Source organism: Typopeltis vanoorti, chromosome 10 (assembly GCF_054136105.1).
Source record: "Typopeltis vanoorti isolate ZY-2024b chromosome 10, IOZ_Tvanoo_1.0, whole genome shotgun sequence".
NCBI lineage: Eukaryota > Metazoa > Arthropoda > Arachnida > Uropygi > Thelyphonidae > Typopeltis > Typopeltis vanoorti.
This window is the reverse complement of record NC_143558.1, coordinates 3,256,512-3,282,089: the sequence shown is the minus strand read 5'-3', so window position 1 is coordinate 3,282,089 and position 25,578 is coordinate 3,256,512. Positions and strand designations below refer to the sequence as shown.

The following is a 25,578-nucleotide window of genomic DNA, read 5'->3' as shown; positions in this document are numbered from 1 at the left end:
CTCATTGTTAAATGTAGTGTGTTGAATATTTTTGGCACTAAATAAGGATCATTTTTGTGTATTGTTTCTTTATTTCATTTGGGAATGATATATCATAATTTATATCTACTAAAAAACATTGTGATATTTACGCAGTGCCGGATCACCAAATAGGCAGAGTAGGCACCAGTCTATGCGCTCCACGCCGTTTAGGGGCCCGTAGGCCGGTATTTCACAGTTAGAAGATTTCAACGCTGATGAAACAGTGCCAGCATCGCGATCGTACAAACTCATTTTTAAATATAAGGTGCAATGAATATTCCCAAATGACAGCGTTAAGAATTTATAGGGTTCTTCTCATGATCACGAACGCTACTGATGAACGAACCTTTTCGAAGTTTAAAACTGCTGAAAAATTGTCATCGATCTTCAGTGACACAAGAACGACTGAACACACTTACCATTATGGCCACTGAATACGACGTCTTGCAAAAGGTAACTTCCAAGATATCCTGAAAGATTTAACCACAAAAAATTGAGGAAAGTTTTGTTTGGTTATTGAAATTAAGAATTCCTTATTTGTTTATTAATATTGTGTAATATTGTTTAATAATATTTAATAATTATTGTTTAATAACATATTATGTTTATTTGTTTAATAACATTAATATTTGTTTTATGTAATAAAATTGGTTTATTAATATTGTTGGTTGGTAAAATTGAAAACGTACAAGGAGATAATTTGTGAGGGGGGGGGGAGACATTTCGACTGTCTAGGGACGTCCACAGGGTTTAATCCGGCACTGTATTTACGTATTCTTTGTCGATTTTTATGAATAGCAGTACCCTATAAGCATATCAATTATCTGAAGGATAGTATGTTTAGTATGGTGTATTTATTGCACATTGCAATATCCTTGTATTTGTTTCTAGTTAAGATTTGAATTACTTTACTATTATTACTATTACTATTATTACGGGCAACTCCAGGGAGTCATTAGACTCATCGAGGGAGGCCCCAAATCATATTCATCACAACTATTTGACATTCATACAGTATCTATCATACCTTGCCTTAAACTCATTCACTGTCACAGCATCCACCACAGACTCAGGGAGCGCATTCCACTCATTCACTACTCTAAAAGTAAAGAACCCAGCTCTAACACCTTTACTAACCACACTTTTTCCCAGTTTCCATGGATGTCCCCTAGTCCTCCCACAACCAGCCCTGTTCTCAAAAATATCTTCTGAATTAATTTTATAGAAACCCTTCAGTAATTTGAATGTCTCAATCATATCTCCCCTCCTCCGCCTATCAACCAATTTTTGCAACCCACAAATCCTCAACCTGTTCTCATACGGTTCATTCCACAGACCTGCTATCATCTTGGTCACTCGCCTCTGGATCCTCTCCACCTCCTCCCCATCAAGAAGAAACATAGGTGACCAAATCTGAGCACAGTAGTCTAGATGGGGTCTTATCAAGGTTCGATAGAGAGGAACAATAACCTGCTTGTCTCTGCTTGTCAACGTATTCTTCAGCAACCAAGTGATTTGATGAGCTGTTTTGGTCACTTTTGCAATGTGTCCCCTAAATTTCAATTCCTTATCTACCAACACTCCTAAATCTCGTGCCTCATCAATTTCCTGGAGCAGGGTTCCACCAATGCAGTAAACTGCCGCCAATCTTTTCACTCCAAAATGCATAACCTTACATTTTGCCACATTAAACTGACATCCATTCTCCTTAGCCAGACCTCCAATCTATCCAAATCATCCTGCAAAATTTTGACGTCATCTGCATTCACTATCGCCCTACCCAACTTCGCATCATCCGCAAACAAATGAACTGTTCCTCTCAGATCATTTCCTATATCATTTATGAACAAATTAAACAGCAGTGGTCCAAGAACAGATCCCTGTGGCACACCACTAGTCACAGGCCGTCTTGTGGACTCTACTCCCGAGTAAACCACTCTCTGATATCTCTCCGTCAACCACCCTCCTATCCATCTCACCAACCCTATGTCCATTCCCATATGCTGCAATTTACTGATTAGAATTCCATGTGGAATCCTGTCAAAGGCCTTGGCAAGGTCCAGTAGAATCACTGTAAACCCATTACCCTTATCCAGTTCAGCCGTCACTGTGTTATAATACGTGAGCAAGTTACTGAGGCATGACCTACCCTTCAAAAAACCATGCTGTCCCCGATACAGTATCCCATTTTCTTCTATCCAATCTTGTATTTTCCTCTTGACTATTTTCTCTAAGACCTTGACAATGATTCCTGATATGCTAATCGGTCGGTAATTTACAACAGCAGTCTTGGAACTACCTTTATGCAGTGGAACTATTTTCCCCTCTTTCCACCCGCTCGGGACTAACCCAGACCCGAGACTCAAATTAAACAAAATGGTCAAGGGTACTGACAATTCTCTAGCTGCTTCTCGTACAACACGAGCTGGTATACCATCCAATCCCACAGATGTATTGACATTGAGGTTATGCAATAGACTACTCACCTCCACTTCATTAACCACAATTCCCGTATAATCTACTGGTTTATTCGTTTCTGCAATGTCACCACCTGGATGATATACTTTTGCAAAGTGCTCACTCAGTAACTCAACTATCTCAACTGATTCAGTTACCTCCCTACCATCGGCATTCTTTAAAATCAATCTGCCATGTACATTTTTCCTTTTACTTGCTACATATCTAAAAAACTTTTTAGGATTCTCTTTAGCCTGCATGGCCAATGTTCTTTCGTATTCTGAATTTCGTATTCTTTATTCTGAATCGAAACTATATGGTTCAGTGTATTAAGATAGATCCTCACCCATCTTAAAATACCATATTGTAGTGTGCTTTGAATCAATGCAGAATATAATATTTTATATATTATATTTGAAATTAGAAACCTATTTAGGTAGTAAAGTCTGTTTAACATAATCCTCACTGTATTTACGACATCGGTGATGTGCGGTTTCAAACTTAATTTACTATCAAATTTTTAATCGCAAATAAGTCATTACATGGACTTTACACTGATCATCATTCACTATGGTTTGCATTTGTTCGGTTGTGTCCGCAGAGAAAATTAGAACTGTGCCATCCGCAAAAACGTTTATTTTACTGTTAGTTCAAGATTGCAGAAGTCATTGATGTACACTGATTTAGCTCTGCATCAGGAAACCCTCCCATCGATTGATATATTGCGATAACGAAGAACCACGTGATATGAACGTCACGTGCGGCTACTATAAATAGGCACACCTATTTATACGTAATCCTCTGTCAGGGCCGGTCCGAGAGTATCTGATATCCCTAGGCAAAGAAAATTTAGGCGCCCCTATACATCGTCTCTATATGTAGATTTTGTCATACTCACACAAGCACACGTCCACCTACACATGTGGATATTTATAAAAATAAAATCATTCCCCGCTCATCTTGGGACAGATGCCAAAAGGAGGAAAAATCTCTGCACTTGAGGTTAAGTATACAAAGAGCAGGGGAGCGGAAGAAACAGAGAAAGGCGAAAATAATGTAGGATCATCAGCGAGCACCAGGACGGCTTGACTTATTTCAGTTTTTTTTTTATTATTAATGAAGGTTATACTAATTTTTTTCGAAGGTTGTAATTTTACCCCGAACTATGTAGCAAAATCTGTGACCCCGAGGTCTTGGCTCCCCTTGGCGATTGCCTAGGTTCGCCTAATGATAAAATCGGCCCTGTCCTCTGTACGTAATCAGGAAACATTTGCCAGTAATGGGGAAACGTGGTGACCTAAGCCAATTTGACCGCAGGCAGATAGTTGGGGCGCTGGAGGACAGGTGCTAGTATTTGAGAAACAGCAGCACTTGTTGGGTGCTCCCGTACTGCTGTATCAAGGGTGTGCCAGGACGGAATTAACCATGAATACACATCCATCAGAATGGCTCACATTGGTCAGCCATGCACGCTTGATCCTAGAAGTGAGCGTCTGGTGTCACGACCGGTATCTCAGCAACAATGTGCAACAGTCATACAGCTCACTCACCAGTACAACAGCGGGGTAGTTCTGCCTGTTTCTGCATGCACCATGCGCCGCACCTTGATTCGTTTGGGATTCCACAGCTGGATACCAATATTCTCGAACAATGCCTCGCATGGGCCAAGGAATGTCGGCAATGGATCTTCGACAGATGGAAGAAGGTCGTTTGGATTGATGACTCCTGTTTCCTGCTGCGCAATGCTGATGGCCGGGTTCGCATTTGGCATAGTTGTGATTCAATAGGCCGGTGAGTTGGTGTTATGGTCTGGGGAGCTTTTGCCTGGCATGCCTCCATGTCTGCAGGAGGTCAATCCCGACCACAGTGCCATCTTTCAACGGTACAATGCACATTGTCATCGGGTTCGTACAACTAGTGAGTGGTTGGTAGAACATAAAACGAATTCGCCACATTGCCTTGACCCCCAAACACTCTATCTCTGATCCAACTGAACATGTGTGGGATATGCTAGAACGGGGTGTGAGAACTGTTGACTTCCTCCACAGAATGAGCGTGAATTGGCGGAATTGCTGCAGCGGACAGGGGTCAAGTTACGAATAGAGGATGTTCGACACCTTGTGGAATCTGTTCCTAGGCGTCTGTGAGTCATGATTGCACAGAGGTGGACCAACGCGTTTTTGTTCCTAATGCAAAGCTAACTCAATGTACGTACTAAGTAAAATTGATCTTAAAACCAATTCTTGTGGAACACCACAATCAACCGTTTCGGAACTGCTATGGTTAATGTTTATTTTCGATATCTTCTAATTTTTGCCAATTTCTGTAATATTTTTGAAAGACCGACAGGAGGGAGATTGGTCTCTGTAATTTTTCAAGTCATTTTTCTGTTTCCCTTTTTATAAATCGGTACTACTATAGCTTTCTTAAAATCCGATTGAAACGTGGCTGTCATCGTGATAAGTTAAAATATACATTAAGGGTTCCGTAATATACATTTGGCATTCTTTTACAATGCTACTGTTAATGCCATCGTATCCTAAAGTTTTAGTTTTTTCTGTCCACTTCTGTTTGCCGTCGGGTTTTACCCTTCAATTAAAAATGCTTGGAGATTCGAATTGGTTTTTTAACTGAAAGTGAGGTAACCGGTCTCTTATGGAGGTAGTAAGGTTTTTCTTCACATATACTCAGTGGCGGATTAAGGATAGTTGGGGCCCCTAGGAAAATTATATTTGGGGCCCGCCAAAAAATAATAATAAAAAAAAAAAGAATAAAAATGTATAAAAGTTAAGTGGCAAAGAAATGAAATTTTGTACTTTTGAATTTTTTGAACTCCTGGATTTTTCTGCCTGTTAAAGGATGATAAATAATAAAACTGTTTAGTTTAATGAATAATTTTTTATATCGTTTTTACAAATTTCCTTTGCGAATTTTAGAATTCGCGAATTTATTGATTATGTCTTCAAAGTTTAATTTTTTTTTTGGCAAACTCGTGTTCAATGGAAATTAGGGATAAGGCATTTAATCGCTCTTGGCTCATTACAGCCTTCTTTTGATTTTTTATTAATGACATCTTAGAAAAAGATCGCTCACCTTCACACACTCCGCACGCCAATGTCAAATATAGTCGAAATGCGATACTCACGTTTGGATAGCATTTCATGGACAAAATTTTCTTAAACGTGTCCATGATATTTCCTTCATTTTCGTCCTTTTCTTCGATGTGAAGCGCGACATGTTGATGAAATTGAATTATTTCATTTTCTAAAAGTTCTTCGAGATCGTTTGAATATTTTGCGACAAGTTGTTTAGCTGCCTGTTGTTTCTGTTGTAAATTAAAATCTGAATATTCAAAGAGAAACGTTTGAAGGAAGTTTTTCGTAGGCAACAGAGTTTTGCCATTTCTGTGATTAGACTGTCGCATATAGCTAAATATGCTTCAATTTTGAACCGATCCTTTGCCGAAAAATTATCATGGTATGTGGAACGAGATTTATTTTATCTGTGAAAAACTTCAATTTCATTTTACGCTTCTTCAGTTGTCGAACAGTTCAAACTCATTCAAATTTTTGATGGACTAAAATTTTTTTTCCTTCTGTTTCAAATTGATCAAAATTTCCTCAAATTTGTTTTAGATATTCTATTAAACTTCCTAAATGATCTGTGACCTCTTTCAATAGGACTGCATCTTTTTGAAATATTTTATTGACCTTATCAATTCTTTCCAAAATAGTGTACCAAAATACACATGGTATACATGTTTCTATTTCGCATAGTTTGAACAAAATGTTTGCTGCTTCACTTCTTGTGTCGCAATTTTGTTCAATGTCTACTGCTAACATTTTAAAAAATTTAAGGATTGAAATATAATTTGATTTTAAAGATCTAACTGCGTCAAATCGCGCAGACCATCTTGTATCGGAAAGGGATTTAATCATAAAAGGTCGAATTATCGCTTAAATTATTTAAGCGAATTTGTTCCTTTAATAAATTCCATCTGTAAGTAGATCCGGACACAAAGTTAAATAGTTTTTGAATAAGTCCAAAAAATGAAGTTGCTTCAACACAAATACTCGCTGCGGTTTGTCCCACGAGATTTAGAGAATGAGCGCTGCATGGTATGTATTCGGCCAGATCATTGATTTCTTTTATTCGGCTTTGCACTCCACTGTATTTCCCTGACATGTTTGCTGCATTGTCGTGACTTTGAGAACGACAGTTTTTTATATCGAGTTGCAATCTTGAATAAATTGTAAAATCTCTTGAGATAATGCACTGCCTTTGTGACTTTTAATAGACAAAAATTTGAGAAACCTCTCGTGTACTTCAAAAGTACTTGGATTTACATATCTTATTATAAAAGTCAGCTGATCGACATGTTGCAAATCAGGAGTGGAATCTACTATAATACCAAAGTATTTTGCTTCTTTAAAACTTCTTTTAGAATTTTGTCAAGTACATACTCTCCTAACAATCGAATAAATTCGTCACAAAGGGTTGAGGACAGGTATGACACATTTCCACGTCAACAATTTGCAAATGTGATTCGCCAGAAACACATATTTTGCTAATAATTCTAGCATACCCAAATAATTGCCGTTGAAAGGCGATCCAAACATTTCGTTTTTTCCTCTTACTGCAAGCCCTCGCTAACAAAGAAAAAGTATTACATCGACTATTCTTCGTAATACTTGTTTCCAATATTCGGACTGAGTTTCCATTTTTTTAATAAAAAGCGTACCCAAACCCTTCTTGTTAGATCGAATGGACCAACTCATAACCGATCTTGAATGAGCCGCGCTATTTTCGTGGATCGAAAGCCGATATACGGCGTATTTCCAGTCATTATGTCCAACTATTAGTCGATCCTGAACTTCAACCGAAGAAAATAACTTGCAAAATCCGCAATACACCATTTTTGTCTTTGGTGAAAAAACTAGCCAAGGACCATCAATTTCTTTGCCATTCAGCATTTTCCGTTTGAAAATGGATTTTGAAATGAACCGTTGAACTCCTCCACTTATTTGCAGCGTAGACTTGATCGTTTCTTTGTCATCAAAATCAATATTTTGTGGAAAATAACCTTTTTGAACAAAATATTGAAGAAGCTGTTCTTGCTCACAATTATTCCATTCAGCAGGGTCATTATTTGGCGAAACACGAACAGTCATCGTGTGTGATGCACTTACTTGTCCATTATTATCATTAAGCACAAATTTTCCTCTCTCCTTAAAATTTTCACCATTTGAACAGGAGAAGAAGGTGCAATTACTTGTTCATCATTTTCATTTTTCATCTAGCATCGTTAGCTTTTAATTCCAGAAATCCTAAATTTGCTAAAGATGTTTGCCCTTTCGCTTCTCTTTTTTTCTTTTCTTGTTGAACTTTCCGCTTTTCTGCTCCACTTGGGTACCGCCGCTCCATAGTTAAACACTGAAGGGTAAAATAAGTAAATTTAAAAAATGTTTATGAGATTTAGTTTTGAGTTTTCCAAAAAAAAAATGTTTATTACTTACGTTTGCTCTTTAACCTGATTGTTTATCATTTTCTTTTTTACAGTTTTACAAAGTTTTTTTTTTTACTAGCACTACACTCAAATAATGAAAACACGAAAAGTCACACTAAAAAGTTATTTTTGAAACAAACATCTCACTCTTACACGATTCCATAACAAATGAAGTTAAGGAGCAACCAAGCGAAACTTCCTATCTCGGCAATGCAATCAGTTTTCGTGACCTCGAAGCTCTCAACAGCGCCGTGCGCCGACATTGGTAATGCGGTTTAATTTAAAGCGTAGATAGTGCGCGCTGTTCAAAATACGTCTTAAAACGTAATAATAGTTTGAAAAAATTTTCGCTTAAAATAATCAAGATTTTTATTGTGTTTACTGAAAACATCAATCTATTTTAGGAAAATGTCTTGGCTTGGGGGCTCCCCAAAGCCTGGGGTTCCTAGGCACGTGCCTCATTGCCTTAATGGGTAAGCCGCCACTGCAAATACTGTATTTAGTTTTTTTTTATCTTTCAAAAATTTCAATTTTTATCCTTCAAGATTTACTTTATCCGTAAATCCAACCAGTGCTAGAAAATAACAAAGTAAAAACAATATTTAGTTTTGGTGGAAAAAGATCATATATTTAAAGAAGTAGTCAAAAAAAAAAAAAAGTGATTCTTTAAGCTATTAACGAATTCATAAATTTTGTTCCTGACTTAATGAAATCTTTCTCTTATAAATGAAGTCAGAATCTCCACTAACTTATAATGTCAATTGGGATTGTGTGTCAAGAGAAATTGTAGGAGATACTTCCTACTTTGTGGCGTTTCTAAGGAACTGCAGCCATTCGCTCAGCATTCCATTCTTGGTTGCGTTTTCCTCACAACGTACCATTAGAATTTTCCCATACCAGTGTTGACCATAGAACTCTTATTGCAATGGTTAGTGATGTACCTAGATTAAAGATAATTTCTCTCTCCACTTCAGAAGTAAGTCCTGATGCATTCTATGACTTTGTGTATTAAAGATGATCATCAAGATACTTTTGGATGGGTGCTTGAAGGAAGGACGCTGATTACGACTGCCTCGACTGAACAAATGAAATGGATTTTAATACTGCACCATTCCGTCTAGAGAGCCACATTACAAGAATCTAAATGTGTTCCCTTTCCTTTCAAAATCGGCTTAAGTACGGGACTCACTTTCTGCCTAGATTTGAATATATAGGTTTAATCGAGATAAGCATGAATGCTTTTGATACAAGCTTGAAAAATTCGAAAAGAACTGCTATCAAGAACTGTAGAGCAGATTGTTCGAGTTTATTGTGTTATTATCGCATACGTAGAGTACATGTCAGAAGACAATGCAATAGTGAAGGTTACAGAGAATAGGTTAAAGAACAAATGTATAAAGGCAATAGAGTCCTACTCTCAGACTAAAACAAAGGACTGATGTAGCCTGACATTGTAGTAAAGAGTGCCGATACATTAGGTTATCAACTCGATGTATAGGCTGTGGGTGCTAGGATATTACTCACTACCCTCCATCGTGAGAAATTTGCTTAATATGCTGAAAACTGAAACACGATTTCAAGAACACCAGATTTAATCAAACTTTACCTCAAACTGTCTCCTCTAGAAGTGTATGACATCAGCAAAGTTATATGGACAGATTTTCTAAGGCTGATTTTAAGATATACTTTGAACGACTTGCAAGGTGCACTAAAACGTGAAGAACTCACCACAGAATAACTTCTCGATTCCATAGCACTGGAGTTGATAGCATAACATATAGTTAGGGCTTAGACCTCTTCTGTCCCTACATGTGAATCCATAGTATTTCAACTGTCTATTACTTACTCGTTCTTCTATTAAACTTGACCATAATTAAACTTGCCCTATTCACAGCTTTATATAGTTAGATCTAACAACCAGAATGTCACCAAATTTTTAGACTGAGACATGGGATGAAGAATCATAATAACACCATCAGCTAACGCCTTCGATTCCTTTATAGGCAATAGGCGATGCCTTTTAATCTGATCTAGCTTTTGGAGACTTGAGTGGGCAGTTCAACTCCACCAGTCGCCAAACATCGATAGCTGGTCCAAGACTATCATTAATTATAAGCGGCAACCGGAGAAGAGACTGCCAAACAAGAGCTACCATTTCTTAGTACGTAACCTTGAAGGGATATGTTATTGTCAGAAATAGTATGGGTTGTACGGTCTATTTTCCTGACTTTTCGGCCGAAAACGCATAGTTTCCGGGAGAAAAATAAATCACTTTGCAGTGCCAGCTTTCGACTAACTCGGGAGCTTGTCGAATAAAGCCTTTGAAAAAGTTCCTCTAGTTGGTGACAAGACTTGAACTTAAATCTATCTTCAGGCAGCGTGGCGCAGAAGATGCAAACGGCACTTCCACTGAGCTATACAGACTTAGGGAAGAAGGATTTCACGAAAAAAAATTAGAAAAAATTAGGTAGAAAAAGTGGAAGGTAGAAAAATCGCAGAAAGGGGAGAATATGGCGCTGTACAATTTAAAAAAGCATTAAAATGGACAGATAAATGAATAATAAAGACTAAACGGATACAGCGGACTCATAATAAAACTCAGCAGACTCAGCAATAAAACATTTAACATCAATTTAATTTAGAACAGTAATTACGATATTCTGGTCGCTGGGTTGTCACGGCGCATCAGGGAATCACCTCGGTGGTGGATGAGGGGGATGATCAGTGGCACTACTTTGTAGGCCTCCCAGCTAGGCCCATGGGACCCACTAACCAACGACAGCTGTGGTCGTCCATTCATATTGGGGATTGGATGGTTCTGGTGGCCCATTTATTAAAAAATGCCGCTATGTAAAGCATCATGTATGAACATAAATGAAATAAAGCCAGGGTAAACTCAATATGCACAGAATGGGGGTGTCAGGGTGATGTAGCAGCCCCTGCGGTATCATCAGTCCATGACTGCTATAAAGAAATTCAACGCAGAAATTGCTTGAAGATTGCTACTTGGAATGAAAGAGGATTGAATAAATGTGGAAAATTGGCTAATGTGATGAGAGAGATTGAGAAACTGAATATTAGTATACTAGGAATAAGTGAAATAGTTTGGAAAGGATCATCAGATTTTGAGTCGAAACTTCCAAATAGCAAGATATATAAAATATATACGTCAGATGGTGAAATATCAAGAAGAGGTGCAGCGTTTATTGTAGAGAAGAAAACTAATAAAACATTATCCATATAATCAAAAAATCAGATAGAGCAATGGCAATTCTAGTGAAATCTAAACCTAGAGATATGCTGATCATTCAAATATATGCTCTTAAAGAACAGAATGAGGAAGCAGAAATAGATATCATGTATGATGAAATAGAAAGGTGTATAAAGAAAGTCGGAGACAAGAAAGATCGAGTTATTTGTGCTATGGGTGACTGAAACGCAAAATTTGAATCAGAGAGAACATCTACACACATGGGTCCATTTCGACTAGGAATTCGGAATGAGAGACGACAAAAAGCTGGTTGATTTTTGTAACAAGCACAGTCTCATCATAACTAACACTTATTTTGAGTAAAAACCAACAACACGATACACATGGGAAAGTCCGGATGGAAGATACAAAATCAATTAGACTATATTGTAGTTAGTAAACGCTACTTCAATGGAATACGGAACTCAAAGGTGATGCCAAGTGCTGGCTGTGAATCTGATCATAGACCGGTCTTAATGAAGATAAATATTCGCCTGAAAACAATAAAAATTAAAAGAAGTCAACCCCTAAATTGGGATCTGCAAATGGTACAAAATCCGATAGTAAAATCATAATTTAATGAAAATATTTGAGAACTGCTCTCTGCACAGCAGTAAAACGGAAATGAACCCTCTCAGTGGAACAGACTACAAGCAGCTATCATAACATCTGCTAAAAGTCACATCGATAAGCAACAAGAAAGAAAGAAAAAAACATGGATAACTCAAGAGGTAATCAACCTTATTGATGAAAGAACATGGAAAAGAGGAGCAAATGAAGAAGAAAGGTTAAGATATAAAACTTTGGATAAAAGAATCAAACAATTATGTAAAAGATTGAAAGAAAACTGGATAAATAGGCAGTGCACTGAGATAGAAGAATTACAAAATTGGAACAAAACCAGAGAAGCATTCCTGAAAGTGAAAGAACTTAATGGGAAAGCAAAATGTACGCAGTCTAATAACATCAAGGACAAAGATGGAAACATACTCATTGATAAGGAAAAGATAAATGGAAGATGTGTGGAGTACTTATCAGATCTCTACTATGATGATAATGGTAACATGTTAGATGATTCACGCCACCTTAAGTTAAACGTAACAACAGATACCACTTAACCCACAAGAAAGGAGGTAGAATATATAATTAAGAATCTTCCTAATAATAAATCCCCTGGGTGTGACAATATTTCGGCTGAGCTGCTGAAAGCTTTGACTGGCAATAATAACAACTATTTAGTGGAATCCATTCAGAACATCCATAAAACTATACAATTACCTGAGTTTTTACAACATCTATCTGAACCAATTCCAAAGAAACATAATGCACAAAATTGTGAGGATTACAGAACTGTGAGCCTAATATCCCATGCATATAAAATTATTTTAACCATCGTTAACAAGCAAATTGAAAGAGCCATAAACAGTGAATTGAGTGAACAACAGAAAGGCTTCAGAAGAGGAATAGGAACCATTAATGCTATCTTGGAACTAAAAATACTAATAGAAAGATCACTTGAAAGAAATGGAACTAAAAATACTAATAGAAAGATCACTTGAAAGAAATGGAAACATTTACATATACTTCATAGACTTTCAGAAGGCTTTGGACGGGGTAAAACATAATAAAATGTTCAATATATTAGATAAATTAGACATAGAAGATCATGTACTTAAGATTATAAAAATGATTAACATCAGAACAGAAAATGCAGCTGTTTAACTCTGAGACTTCTGAAGTGAAAATAAAAAAGGAGTTAGACAAGGTTGCATCCTTTCACCAAAATCTATTTAATATCTATAGTAAGACAGTGATGAAAAAGATTGAAAAACAAAAAAAAAAATTAGTATCAATGGTATAAAATACAACAATCTTAGACATGCTGATGATACCATTCTAATAGCAGAAAACAGAAACAAATCAATCAAATTACTGCAGCTACTAATTGAAGAAGGTAAAGAATTTGGATTAGATATAAATGCAAAAAAGACTAAATTAATGAAAATCTCAAAAGAAAGCAGATCCGAGCAAGAAATATTCATAAACAATATGAAAATTGAACATACAACGGAATACAAATATTCAGGCACCTACTTTACTGCAGATGAAAAGCAAGATAAAGAAATAAAAATAAGAACAGCCATAGCTAAAGATGCATTCAGGAAAAATAAAGATCTGCTCAGCAGTTCTGTGAGTATCGAGACAAAGAAAAGAATGATAAGAACATTAGTGTGGCCAATTTTCACATATGGAAGTGAGACCTGGATATTCAAGAAGTCAGTAAGGCAACAGATAATGGCCTTTGGAATGATAATTTGGTGCTAAAGGAGAGCTCTGAAAATCTCATGGACAGAACATGTGACAAATACAGATGTCCTACAGAGAATGAGAACACAGAGATCTTTATTACAGGAAATGATCCAGAGAAAGATGAGAATGGCAGGACATGTACTGAGAGGTTCAGCAGGACAGAGGATGCTAACAGTGTTAGAAGGAAAAATTATGGGAAAAGGATCAAGTGGAAAAACGAAGGACATGCCTTGAAGATATAAGATCATGGACAAGATCACATGGCTATGCAGAAACAAAAAGGAAAGCCACCAACAGAGAGAACTGGAAGGACATAATGCTGCACCCTCTCACTGAGGAAGCTACATGAAGAAGAAGAAGAAGAATTACGATATTACAGTTACTGGAGCGTAAGCGTTGTCACAACTCTCTTGCATAACTCGAGCACATTGAGTTCACCCATGCGAAAAAGGACCTGGTTCAATGTGGCCCCGTTCTTGTGGACCAGAAATTGCATCCTGTATAGCCTGCTCAATAGGCCTGAATTAATGATTGTCACAGTCAGTGGTACGTTGTCCTTCAAAGCTGTCAAGTTCAAGAAATCGCCACGATGGAAATTGGCCTTCAGGTAACCCAGCAAACAAAAATCTCATGGAGTAATATCAGGGGAGTGAGGCGGCTATACAACTGGAAAGAAGCGCCTATTCACTCTTTCTTCTGAGAAGTGATGCTATAGAAGCTGCTGTACTGGTCGTGCAATGTGGAGAGGTGCTCCATCTTGTATAAAAATAGTCTCGTCCATACATCGTTGTTGCTGAAGTGGCAGAATGGCGAAACTGTTCAGCATACCGCGATATTTCCGTGAAGTAATGGAACAAGTTACTGGTCTTGTAAGATTGATGTCCTCAAAAAAGAAAGTGATGTCCTCAATATTATAAAATCTTCTGTGAAGATTTTATAATCTTGAGGTTGATTTTATAATCTTACCACATTAAATGGTAATTTTCGGTGAATGTAGTGGGAGGTCCTGGAGCGCACGGGGTGATTAAGAAGCCCAAATTCGACAATTTTGGGTGTTTTCAGTCCCTTTGAGATAAAAATGCGCCTCACATAATTTTCCAAGGCCCAACATCGTCGACTTTCAATCTGAGACAAATGTCAGCCGCTTGTCATAAGCATTGTGTTTGTGGTTGACCTTGAGTAGATAAAATATAATAATTTTGAGGAACTAAGGCGCATCCAATCCAATTTTCGCGCTACTTCACGGGCACTGCTACTACAGCCACATTTTCATGTGATCCGTCGACAACTGCGGCGGCAGCTTCTTCCATTACCCGTGGTGGCTCTGGTTAACGTCCTCTACTGGGTCGAACTTCCAAAGATCCTGTTTCTTCAAACTTCCGAGTCATCGATCTAACTGTGTTAGCTGACAGAGGACTGTTACGCGTGTTCTGGCGAGTTCTAAATTTAGGAATAGCGGCTGATGCATTGCACTCGTTAAGATAAAAGAACTTTATAAGTAACGCGCGATAAGGTAAAGAAGGCACATATTGAACACGACTATCATTAGGAATGCGTTTGTGAAGTTCTCCTTTTACTTTATGACTGTTATGATTTTAGCAAAAAAAGTTACTTAACTTCGTTTAATGCAAATTTTCGGCTGTTTGGGTTACAACTGTAGCCCGCTATTCCCCCTATCGGCGACATTCTGAATAAATTTTTTCTCGGAATGTTCTTACCCATGTCTTGATTAGTCTCACAACCAAATTTGATGACATTCCGTTTAGATTGAGCTACATAAGGTATAAATAGGGGAAGTTTAATTCTGGCCACCATGTATACTACACCCTTTGTCCAAAAAGAAACCGAACTTTTGATAGAAAATAAAAAAACAGGCCAATTATAATTATTCAAATCATTTATTTCAATCAATATAAAAAACTCCAAGATAAAACTCGCCATTGACCGTTTGGCCAGGCGGAATGATTTCTTTGTGGATAATGCCCTTGGAATCGCCGAAACAAATCAGCATTGTCTTTACTTTTGACTTCTCCAAGCGACTTTTTTTCGGAAGCCCCTCTTCTGGTGGTCTGCACTCAGAACTCTGGCTCTTTAACGTTTCGGGTTCATACTCAAAACATCACGTTTCGTCACCAGTAGCGATCGTTTCAAGGAAGTTTGAGACCTTACGAGTGGTTTTAATGAGTTCCTTGCAGTGTTCAATTCGATACATTTTTTGGTCGTCGGTCAACTTGTGTGGAACAAATCGCGAATTCAATTTACGAAGGCCCAAACTCTTGGTCAAAATGTTGTGCCCAGTTGATTTTGGAATCCCCCAATTCATCTTCAATCAATCTCACGGACGATTTCGGATTTTCTTTGATGAAATCACGCACTTTTTGGATGTTAACTTCGCTCAGTCCAGTTTTTGGAAGGCCAGACTTTTGCGTCTCACGCGTCCTCAAGCATCTCACGACCACTGTGATATCGCTTAAACCACTCGTAAACTTGAGTACGGGATAAGCATTCATCACCGTATGCTTTTTGAAGCATTTGACGCGTTTCGGTAAAACGTTTACCAAGTTTAACACAAAAGTCAACCGCAGCTCTCTCTTTGAAACTTATTTTTCGACCGTTCGTCAAAATACACTGTCACTCTCGGCTAGGCTGATCATACGTACCGTTTTGAACGCGACAGTACCTTTTTTTTTTTTTTCGTTTTTTTTCTTCATATTTTCAGGCCGTCCCATCGTTTTAATGGAAATGTCAATTTTGTCCCGTTTTAATAAAAACTATAAATATACATTATTCAAATTATGAAGCCTATTTGGCTCTTTATATTTAAGTAAACATAAATATACTTTAATATTGGTATCAGTATCATGGATACAGTAATTTGTATAATCATGGAGTCGGATTGATATCTGTAGTGATACTAAATATTGATATCTGCAGTGATTTATTCAGAGAAAATAAAAAATGCATGTTGACAACACTTGCGCGTGTCAGACACGGCGTCTGTTCTGCTGTAGCGTTAGATTTTGTTTTGCTTGTATGCTAGCCGGTCGCTCTGTTATTAAATGCCGGTGGTTTAAATTTCGTATATATTTTTTTAACTTTTAAGTCTTTTTTTTTTTAAAAAAAGCTTTAAGTCTCCGTAGCGCAATTGGAAGAACGACGGTACATTGCGCCCTTCGATTGGAATAGGCCTAAGTTCGATTCTCGTCGCGACGGGAGGAATCTTTATCTGGTCGATTTCAATCGATGGTGAGTTAGGCGATCTCATACGGAGGTAGTAGGGTTTTTTCTCCCGGAAACTCGGATTTTTCATCCCGCATACATACAAATCAGCCCTTCAGAACACACGCAATTTACAGACAAAAATTACTAGTTGTGGTGGCGTTGGAGGTGGGCGATAGATGGCGTTGATTCGTAGTAGAGGTAAGGTGTAGAGACAGTTGAAGATGTCCTCCCGCGATGAGTCTTCGGACTCCTTGGAGGTATCAGGAATAATAATAATAATAATAATAATAATAATAATAAAGTCTATCCTTGCAATGTCAAAGACGCGAAACTGCAGTTTTAATGACGATCTCCAGAAAGAATTCAAATTTATTAAACTGGACAAGCTGTGTAGTGATGGAACAAAAGTGGTATGCCAACATTGTAATGTCCATTTTTCCGTTGATCATGGAGGCAGAAGCGACATCAACCATCATCTACTTAGCCAGAAACATAAGGATGCTGAAAAGACTTCAGTTAACAACATCAGCTCGTTTATAGTGAAACGTGACGGTGATAGCGAAAGTGATAAAATTGCAGCAAGTGAAGCTCTTGTTGCTTATCACACTGTGGGTCATAGCCAACGTTTTCGCGCAAATGACTGCTTGTCGACATTGATCAATAAAATTTATGAACCCAAATTTTCTTCAGCATGTACCAAATCAGATGTAATAATTATAAACGTTTTATCACTAAAGATGTTGGGCAAAGTAAAACTTTTTGTTTATCGTCTTACTTTTTCATGAATACAGAATATTACATAACCCCCGTCCCATTTTTGCCATCCCAATGTCTCCTTTTTGTCTCAAGGAAATATGGTCAGCCTACTCTTGGCACTATAACTCAGCTTCTAATGAAACAAATGTCAAATGCTGGCCTGGTTGGCTGAGTGATTAGAATATCCGCTCTCCAGCCAAAACGCTACAGGTTCGAATCCCTCCGTGGGCATGGATGTTTGTGATTGTCTGTGGAAATACTAGTGGTGTGGTGGTCATGGGTGGTAGATGGTGTTGGATTTCAGTGGTGGAGACAGAGTTGTAGAGTAGATGCCCTCCCTCGATGAGTCTTACTAATTTTCAAAGGAAAATTAGTAAGTTTTATTAACTGAATGTCTCCTGGGTAAAGGGATTTTTTAAAATAGTTGATTAAAAAAAACCAAAACAAGCTTAGATATTTTCCAAATCCATATTTTTTAAATTCAGGAAGTAAAAATGAATTTTTTTTTTGTGGGGAGATCGTGAACATATACAGAATCTGGATTGGGTCCAAGCCAAAAAATTAAGGTGTTCTAGCCAGGTACCTGGATCTAAGAAAACTAGTTGAAATATCGGTTAAATTATCTTCGTTTATATAAAATTAAGGTTATCATAACAAGAGAGTAGTGTTTATTTTATCACAACCAATACTGATGATAATCATAATAATAATAATAATTATTAGCAGAGACTTATTGGAGTCAGGAACTAATCGAGGGAAGCCACATAGTACCCGCACCTACTATCATACTTATTCTTGAATTGATTCGCATTGCTTGCACACACAACATCCAATGGCAATCCATTCCAGTCATGCACCACTCTATGAGAGAACAATCTAGACCTCACCCCTTCTTAGCGGCATTCATTCATATTTCAAGGATGCCCTTTTATCCTTTCCCCACCCTCTATAAATTGAAAAATTCCATCATCTGAAATCCTGAACCTTTCTCCTGTTTGCCAGTGTCTGCAGTCTACAAATTCTCTGTCATCATAATCTGTTTTCTGCAATTCTATCATTTTTAACACTCTCTCCACTGTATCAGAATCACAACAGACACCAGGAGACCAAATCTGTGCACTATAATCCAAGTTAGGTCTTATCAAGGCTTTATATTTTTCTAGGGGCAAAATGACATTCTTATCTTTACACGTAAAGTTCATTTCAGCGTTGCAATTATCTCTTGAGTTGTATTTGCAATCTTTGCTATCTGGCCCATGAACTTCAACTTGCTGTCCACTAACACTCCAAGATCCCCGGACATCATTTTCTTTTACCATAATCCCACCAATATAACACAGCATTGGATATCTAATCATGCCAAAGTGCATGAATTTACATTTAATGACAATGAACTGATATCCATTTTCCCATGCCCACAATTCCAGCCTATTCAAATCGTTCTGCAAGTACCGCAGAATGATTCAAAATCTTTCCCAATATCATTTAAACAGGTTGAATAACAGTGGGTCAAGGACTAATCCTTGTGGTAACATTAAATCTAGGAGAGTCACATCCAGTGGCGGCCGGTAAAAATTTTAAATGGTGGTGCTGCATATACACAATAAAAAAATAATAAAAAAATATTTTTTTCATAATCAGTAACAACTTTATTAATAAATAAATTTACATATTAAAAATTGCTTCATTAAAAATATTTCACCCTCACTACGAACAAACACCAATAATAAAAGTTTCGTATCTCACAGAAATAACGTGCGAAAAAAGTGTTTCTGGCTGCTTACAGAATTGACAGGTTGCAAGACCATCCAACGGTATTCCTTTTGCCACAACCCTCATTTTGGTTAAACATACATGATGAACTTGAAAGAAAAATGTTTTATAGAACAGACTTATTGGAAGACGAAGCACACTATTTAAGATTGAGCTCAGTTTGATCTCTCCTCTTTTTTGTTCTCGATGCTGAGGTATTGGGAAAATGGTTCTAGTTAGCTTTGCATATATTGCTCTTGATTTGGTATGTAGTAACTTCTCAATACCGTAATGTAAAGTATATACCAACTTATTGTACAATTGAGGCTCGTTTCTAATGTGCACATCTTTAAATTAAAAAAAAATTATATTTTATGGCTGTGTATTTCTCAGTTAGGTGCTTCTTTCAAGTCAAGCGTGTTTATTTTGTGTCGAGTAATTTTGCATTTGACATAATGGTTTGTATTTGGTATCAGATTGTATGATTAGGCATCGTTGCAGCTAAGCCTAATCTCGCTATTGTGACAGCTAAATCTTCTTTGTAGCCACGTATGTAAATCCTTGTGTTAGATATTTTTGGTTATTCATATAATGACGTGTTTGATGAAACATTTTGAGAATGATATGTTATAGTGATCGCGTTCTTGTTGTTAAGCCTAATACTGCCATTCTCTGAGCATATATACTGGATGTTAAATGAAATCTATTTATTATAAGTGTATAATACTGAGATAATTATTTCAAGCAACGTATGTAAATTTTGTTAGGTATTGTTTAATGTTGTTTAATATGAGTATTTTATTTTAAACTTAGTTCAGAACTCAATATGATAACAAGATCACAGACAATTTGTTTGAAAGGGCACAATCACACACCTAATATATTATCTGTTTTTAATAAATTACTTGCTAGTGAAAGTTTGGTGGATGTAACATTGTTGTGCGAAGGAATGACCCTTAAGGCTCACAAAATAGTACTATCTGCAAGCAGCACTCTTCTGTACAGCTTATTTTTAGAGAACCCAAGTAGTCATCCTGTTGTGACATTAAATGACATGAAGTTCAACGACTTAAGGTTGATAATCCAATATATGTACCATGGTGAAATTAATATTTCATGGGATATGCTTCCATCATTGTTAAAATCTGCAGAGTTCCTAAAAATGAAAGATTTTTTGGAAGTTGCTAATAAGTACAATGATTCTGTGGAAGGCATACAGCAGAGCGCTTTAGATTATGATCGTCACGAAGCAGGGAAACCGATCATTGTTCACTTGGTTGCTGAGGGTCAACTGTCAGGTGAAAGTGTGCATACGGGTGTATTGTCTTGTTCAGTGTCTGATGCTACAGTTGATTCTCACCTAACAGTCACAACCTTGGGTAGTGATGACAACAGTCCTTTCATCAATTCAGGTGAATGTGTGCATAACGGTGTGTTGTCGGTTTCTGATGCTGCAGTCACGGTTTTTAGCGGTGATGATGGTCCTTTCATCAATTCAGGTGAATGTGTGCATGGCAGCGTGTTGTCAGTTTCTGATGCTACGGTTGATTCTCACCTGCCAGTCACAAACTTGGGTATGTCATCTGAGTCAGCCATTTCTTCTGTGGTTGCTGGTGATGTCAATCCAGATTACTTAACATCTTGTGTTTCTATAGTATCCCCTCTTGAATCTGATGTCAAAGTAGAAACGAAAGACTGTGCAGTCCATTCCACATCTTCTAATATATCAAATGTTTTGCCTGTATTAAGTGACTCGTATGATCACAGAAGTTTTAATGTAATATATGATGATACATCTGGTTTGACTAATATCCCAAGTTTAAGTGATCATCAAGACTTCGCAGTTAGCTACCATCAGTCACATAGGGAACATACATGTTTTATACAGCCATATCCCAATGTATCGGATAGAAGCATGTGGAGGAGACTGTGTTGTGCAAGTTCTCCTGAAACAAATGAACGGACATTTTTAAATGACTGTAATATATTTTATAATTTTGATCAGACCAAATTGTATAATCTATCTTTTAGAATTCCAATATGTTCTAATATTTTTTATGGAATAGGAAGTATGGGGGGATTAAGAATGACAAAGTATGAGAATGACAGAAGTGAATATGTGCATGGAATAAATAGTGCAGAAATAGATACACACATATTGCTGAGTGATATACTAAAGAATGTGAGAGAGGTTCAGGAACAAAAACAAGCATCAGTGGGAGTAAACGATGTCAAATTAAGAAGAAGCAAAAAAGATGTTGTGCTGTATGGGAATTCTATAATTAAGGGTGTGAAGGATGGTAGAGTAATTAAAGCGTGTTATCCAGGGTCAAAGATTGGAGATATAACTAGGGCTGTGAAATTGCAGCAAGATAGAGTGAGTGAGATTATTGCAGTTATAGGGACGAATGATCTACGTAGCGAAAGATTTTCTGTAAGACGGGATTTGAAGAATTTAATGATTGCAATGAATGCAAAGAGTGAGAGTGGAAAGATCATGAGTGTGCTACCACGATTTGATTGTGATGAAATGAACAGAAGAGCAATTATAGTAAATGGAATAATGTCCAGATTGTGTAAAAAGTTTTGCAAAGAAATGAAACTGAATATTCATTTTATGAATGTCTGGGATGAGTTTGATAAAAGGAAGGAGTATTTTAAGAGAGATGGTTTGCACTTAAATGGATTAGGAGCTTGGCATTTAGAACATTTATTGATAAAGGACAGAGTAAAGTGTCATAAACAGGGAAATGGGATTTGCTAGGGAGGCAGGTGATAGAGTTAGCTGTAAATAGTACTAAGGTCATTAATCGTTGTGAAACTGGGATTAATTGTTCGCAGAATGTTAACAGTAGACAGAGTGGGGTAATTCGCACACAGGGATATTACGGGAGGAAGGGTGTATTGCAGTTTATGTATACCAATGCTCGAAGTATTAGGAATAAGTGTGAAGAATTTTTGTCATTACTTAGTACAACATGGCCAAAAATTATAGGAATTAGCGAAACTTGGTTAACCAAGAATGATATAGTTATTGGGATTGAATGTAAGGGGTACAGTATTTTCAGGCAGGACAGAGATGACAGAATGGGGGGAGGGGTTTTATTAATGATAGACGAAACATTAAAGCCAAAAAAGATAGAAGTACCTCACTGTGACAGGTATGTAGAGGGCAGTTCATTAGAGGCTGTTTGGTGTGAGATAGAGATTAACAAGGCGAAATATGTAATTGGTTATTGCTATAATCCAAGGGGAATAAGGGAGAATGTAGATAGCATGCATTGGCAAATTAGCACGATGAGTAAAGGTCAAGTAATTATTATGGGGGATTTTAACTTTGGGGACATAGATTGGGGGAAGGAATGGTCACAAGGAACAAAGGAAATGGAGTTTATACAATTGTTAAGAGATAATTACCTGAGACAGCATGTGATGGAAGGGACAAGAGATTCTAGAGTGTTAGATCTGGTCATAACATCGGAGAACATATCAATAAGTAATTTAGTTACAATGTCTCCACTTGGGGAAAGCGATCATGTGGTCTTGACCTGGGAGATTGAAAGACGTACTGAATATTCTATTAAGAATGGGTATGTGTGGAATTACAAGGCTGGTGATTATAGAAAGCTGAGAAGTCAGCTTTCAGCTGTATTATGGCATGAGAAATTCAAGGGGAGAGATGTTGATGGTGCGTGGGAGATTCTCAAGGAGTATATGAAGAAAGCTGTATCAGACTGTATTCCCAGAGTTAGAAGGAGAAATCAAGTAGGAGTAAAATGGATGACTAATACTATTAAACAAGAGTTGCAGATAAAGAAAAGGTTGTGGAAGACATATAAAGAAAAAGGTGATGAGCGTTCCAATGAGCAATATAAGGTACAGGCAAAGAGAGTAACCTGTATGGTAAGGAAAGCCAAAGCTAATTATGAGAGGAAGCTAGCTGATGAATCCAAAAGAAACCCTAAAGTTCTTTCGCTATGTGGCTAGTAAAAGGAACAATATCCATGGAAAGATTACTTTAAAAAGTGTTGATGGTAAGGAAATTACTGAAGCTAATCAAATAGTTGAGTTGCTTAGTGATCATTTCACAAAAGTGTACCATCTTCGTAGTGATAGTGCAATGTCAGATGTGCCATTGACTGATGAGAGTATAGAGATAGATGAAATTGAGGTGCTTAATATATTAAAGAACCTTAATGCTAACACTGCCATTGGGTTAGATGGCATATCGGCCCATGTGTTACGAGAATGTGCAAGAGAATTAGCAACTCCTCTAACCAGGATGTTTAATTTAAGCCTCAGTTCTGGTAAAGTGCCAATAGAGTGGAAAGAGGGGAAAATAGTTCCATTGCACAAGGGAGGCTCTAAGACTGATGTTGCAAATTATAGACCAATCAATATATCTGGAGTGGTGGTTAAGATTTTGGAGAAATTAGTTAAAATTAGAATTCAGGACTGGGTGGACAGCAATATGATACTTTATAAGGGGCAACATGGTTTTGTGAAAGGTAAGTCTTGCCTAAGTAATTTGCTTACGTTCTATAATAAAGTAACAGTGGAGTTGGATAAAGGAAATTCTTACTCAGTGATACTGCTTGACTTTGCAAAGGCTTTTGACAGGATTCCACATGGAACTCTGTTACATAAATTAGAGCAAATGGGTTTGGATCCGAAGATGGTGATTTGGATTAAAGGATGGCTGGCGGACAGATATCAAAGAGTGGTTTACGGAGGAGCTGAGTCCAGGAAAAGGCAAGTGACTAGTGGTGTACCTCAGGGCTCAGTTCTTGGTCCTCTATTGTTTAATTTGTACATCAATGATATTGGAAATATCTTGAATGGAAATATCCACTTGTTTGCTGATGATGCAAAATTGGGAAGAGCGATAATCAATTCAAATGATGTGGATATTTTACAGGATGACTTAAATAGGCTGACGCTATGGACTGAGGTAAATGGCTGTCAGTTCAACGTGGCTAAGTGTAAGGTGATGCACTTCGGGAGGATGACATCGCATGCTGTTTACTATATTAACGGAACTGAACTGCAGGAAGTTGATGAGACAAGAGACTTGGGAGTTATTGTGGACAGAGAACTTAAGTTTAAAGGGCATATTGCTAAGATTGCCAAAACATCACATCAAATTACATGGTTGTTGAGGAACACACTAACAAGCAGGGATAGGGAAGTTATTATTCCACTCTATAAGGCATTAAAAAGGCCGCATTTGGACTATTGTGCACAGATCTGGTCGCCAGGATTTCTTGGTGATGCGGAAGTGGTAGGGAGGATTCAGAGGCGGGTTACAAAGATTGTTGCAGGTCTGTGGGATGTTCCTTATGAGGATAGATTGATGATCTGTGGGCTCCAAAAACTAGCTGATAGACGTAGGAGAGGAGATATGATTGAGGTATTTAAATTGTTAAAGGGATTTTACAGGATTGATACTGATGATATTCTTAAGACCAATGCAGGATGTGAGAGAACGAGGGGCCATCCCTGGAGATTGTGTAAGAGTGTGGTTAACAAGGGTGTTAGGACTAGATTTTTTACTTGGAGGGTTGTGAATGGGTGGAATGCTTTGCCAGAACTGGTTGTGAATGCTTCAACTGTGAATGAATTTAAGGAGAGGTATGACAGGTATTGTGTAAATAATGGTTAGTGTGTCAATGTCGGGTCTCCCGCGATGAGTCTTTTGACTCCATGGAGACACCGTTAAAATAATAATAATAATAATAATAATAATAATAATAATAATAATAATAATAATAATAATAATAATAATAATAATAATAATAAAAGTTTCGTATCTCGCAGAAATAACGTGTGCATGCATACAATTTATCTGTAAATTTATCTAAAGCTACACTGCCCAAACGAGCAGTGTCGGAATCACTTGTAACGTGGAATGACAAGCATAAACGAATATCGGCGAGTCTAGCTGCAATTGGCGCGATAATTCTCACGCTGCGTTAGATCCCAGTGCATTTGTTTCGCGTAACGATAATTGAAAAATATAATTCTTTTCATATTTTCAACAGTGACACTCGTCATAATTCAGCCTTGTATCTATAATAAATAAATATGTTATTTTAACAAAATAAAATAAGATTTACAAAATATAGTTCACCCTCATCACGAACACGTACCAATAATAAAAGTTTCGTATCTCACAGAAATAACATGTGCAAGCATATGATACACTGCACAAACGAGCAGTGTCGGAATAACTTGTAACGTGCAATGAGAAGTGCAAACGAATATCGGCGAGTCTAGCTGCAATCGGCCGAATGTGATAATTCCC

The 25,578-nt window shown here is 37.3% G+C and overlaps 1 protein-coding gene across 1 annotated transcript; it reads right to left on the bottom strand.

Moving 5' to 3' along the window:
- Window positions 1-7,127: 7,127 nt before the first annotated feature.
- On the bottom strand, window positions 7,128-7,649 carry LOC150102133 (zinc finger MYM-type protein 5-like). Its single transcript, XM_090399514.1, has one exon. It carries the CDS (start codon window positions 7,647-7,649, stop codon window positions 7,128-7,130), a length of 522 nt encoding a protein of 173 aa, XP_090255640.1.
- Window positions 7,650-25,578: the final 17,929 nt, after the last annotated feature.

Bases quoted from the DNA above. Each gene is read 5' to 3' on its own strand.
- LOC150102133 (XM_090399514.1), bottom strand. From the start codon at position 7,649: ATGACTGTTCGTGTTTCGCCAAATAATGACCCTGCTGAATGGAATAAT.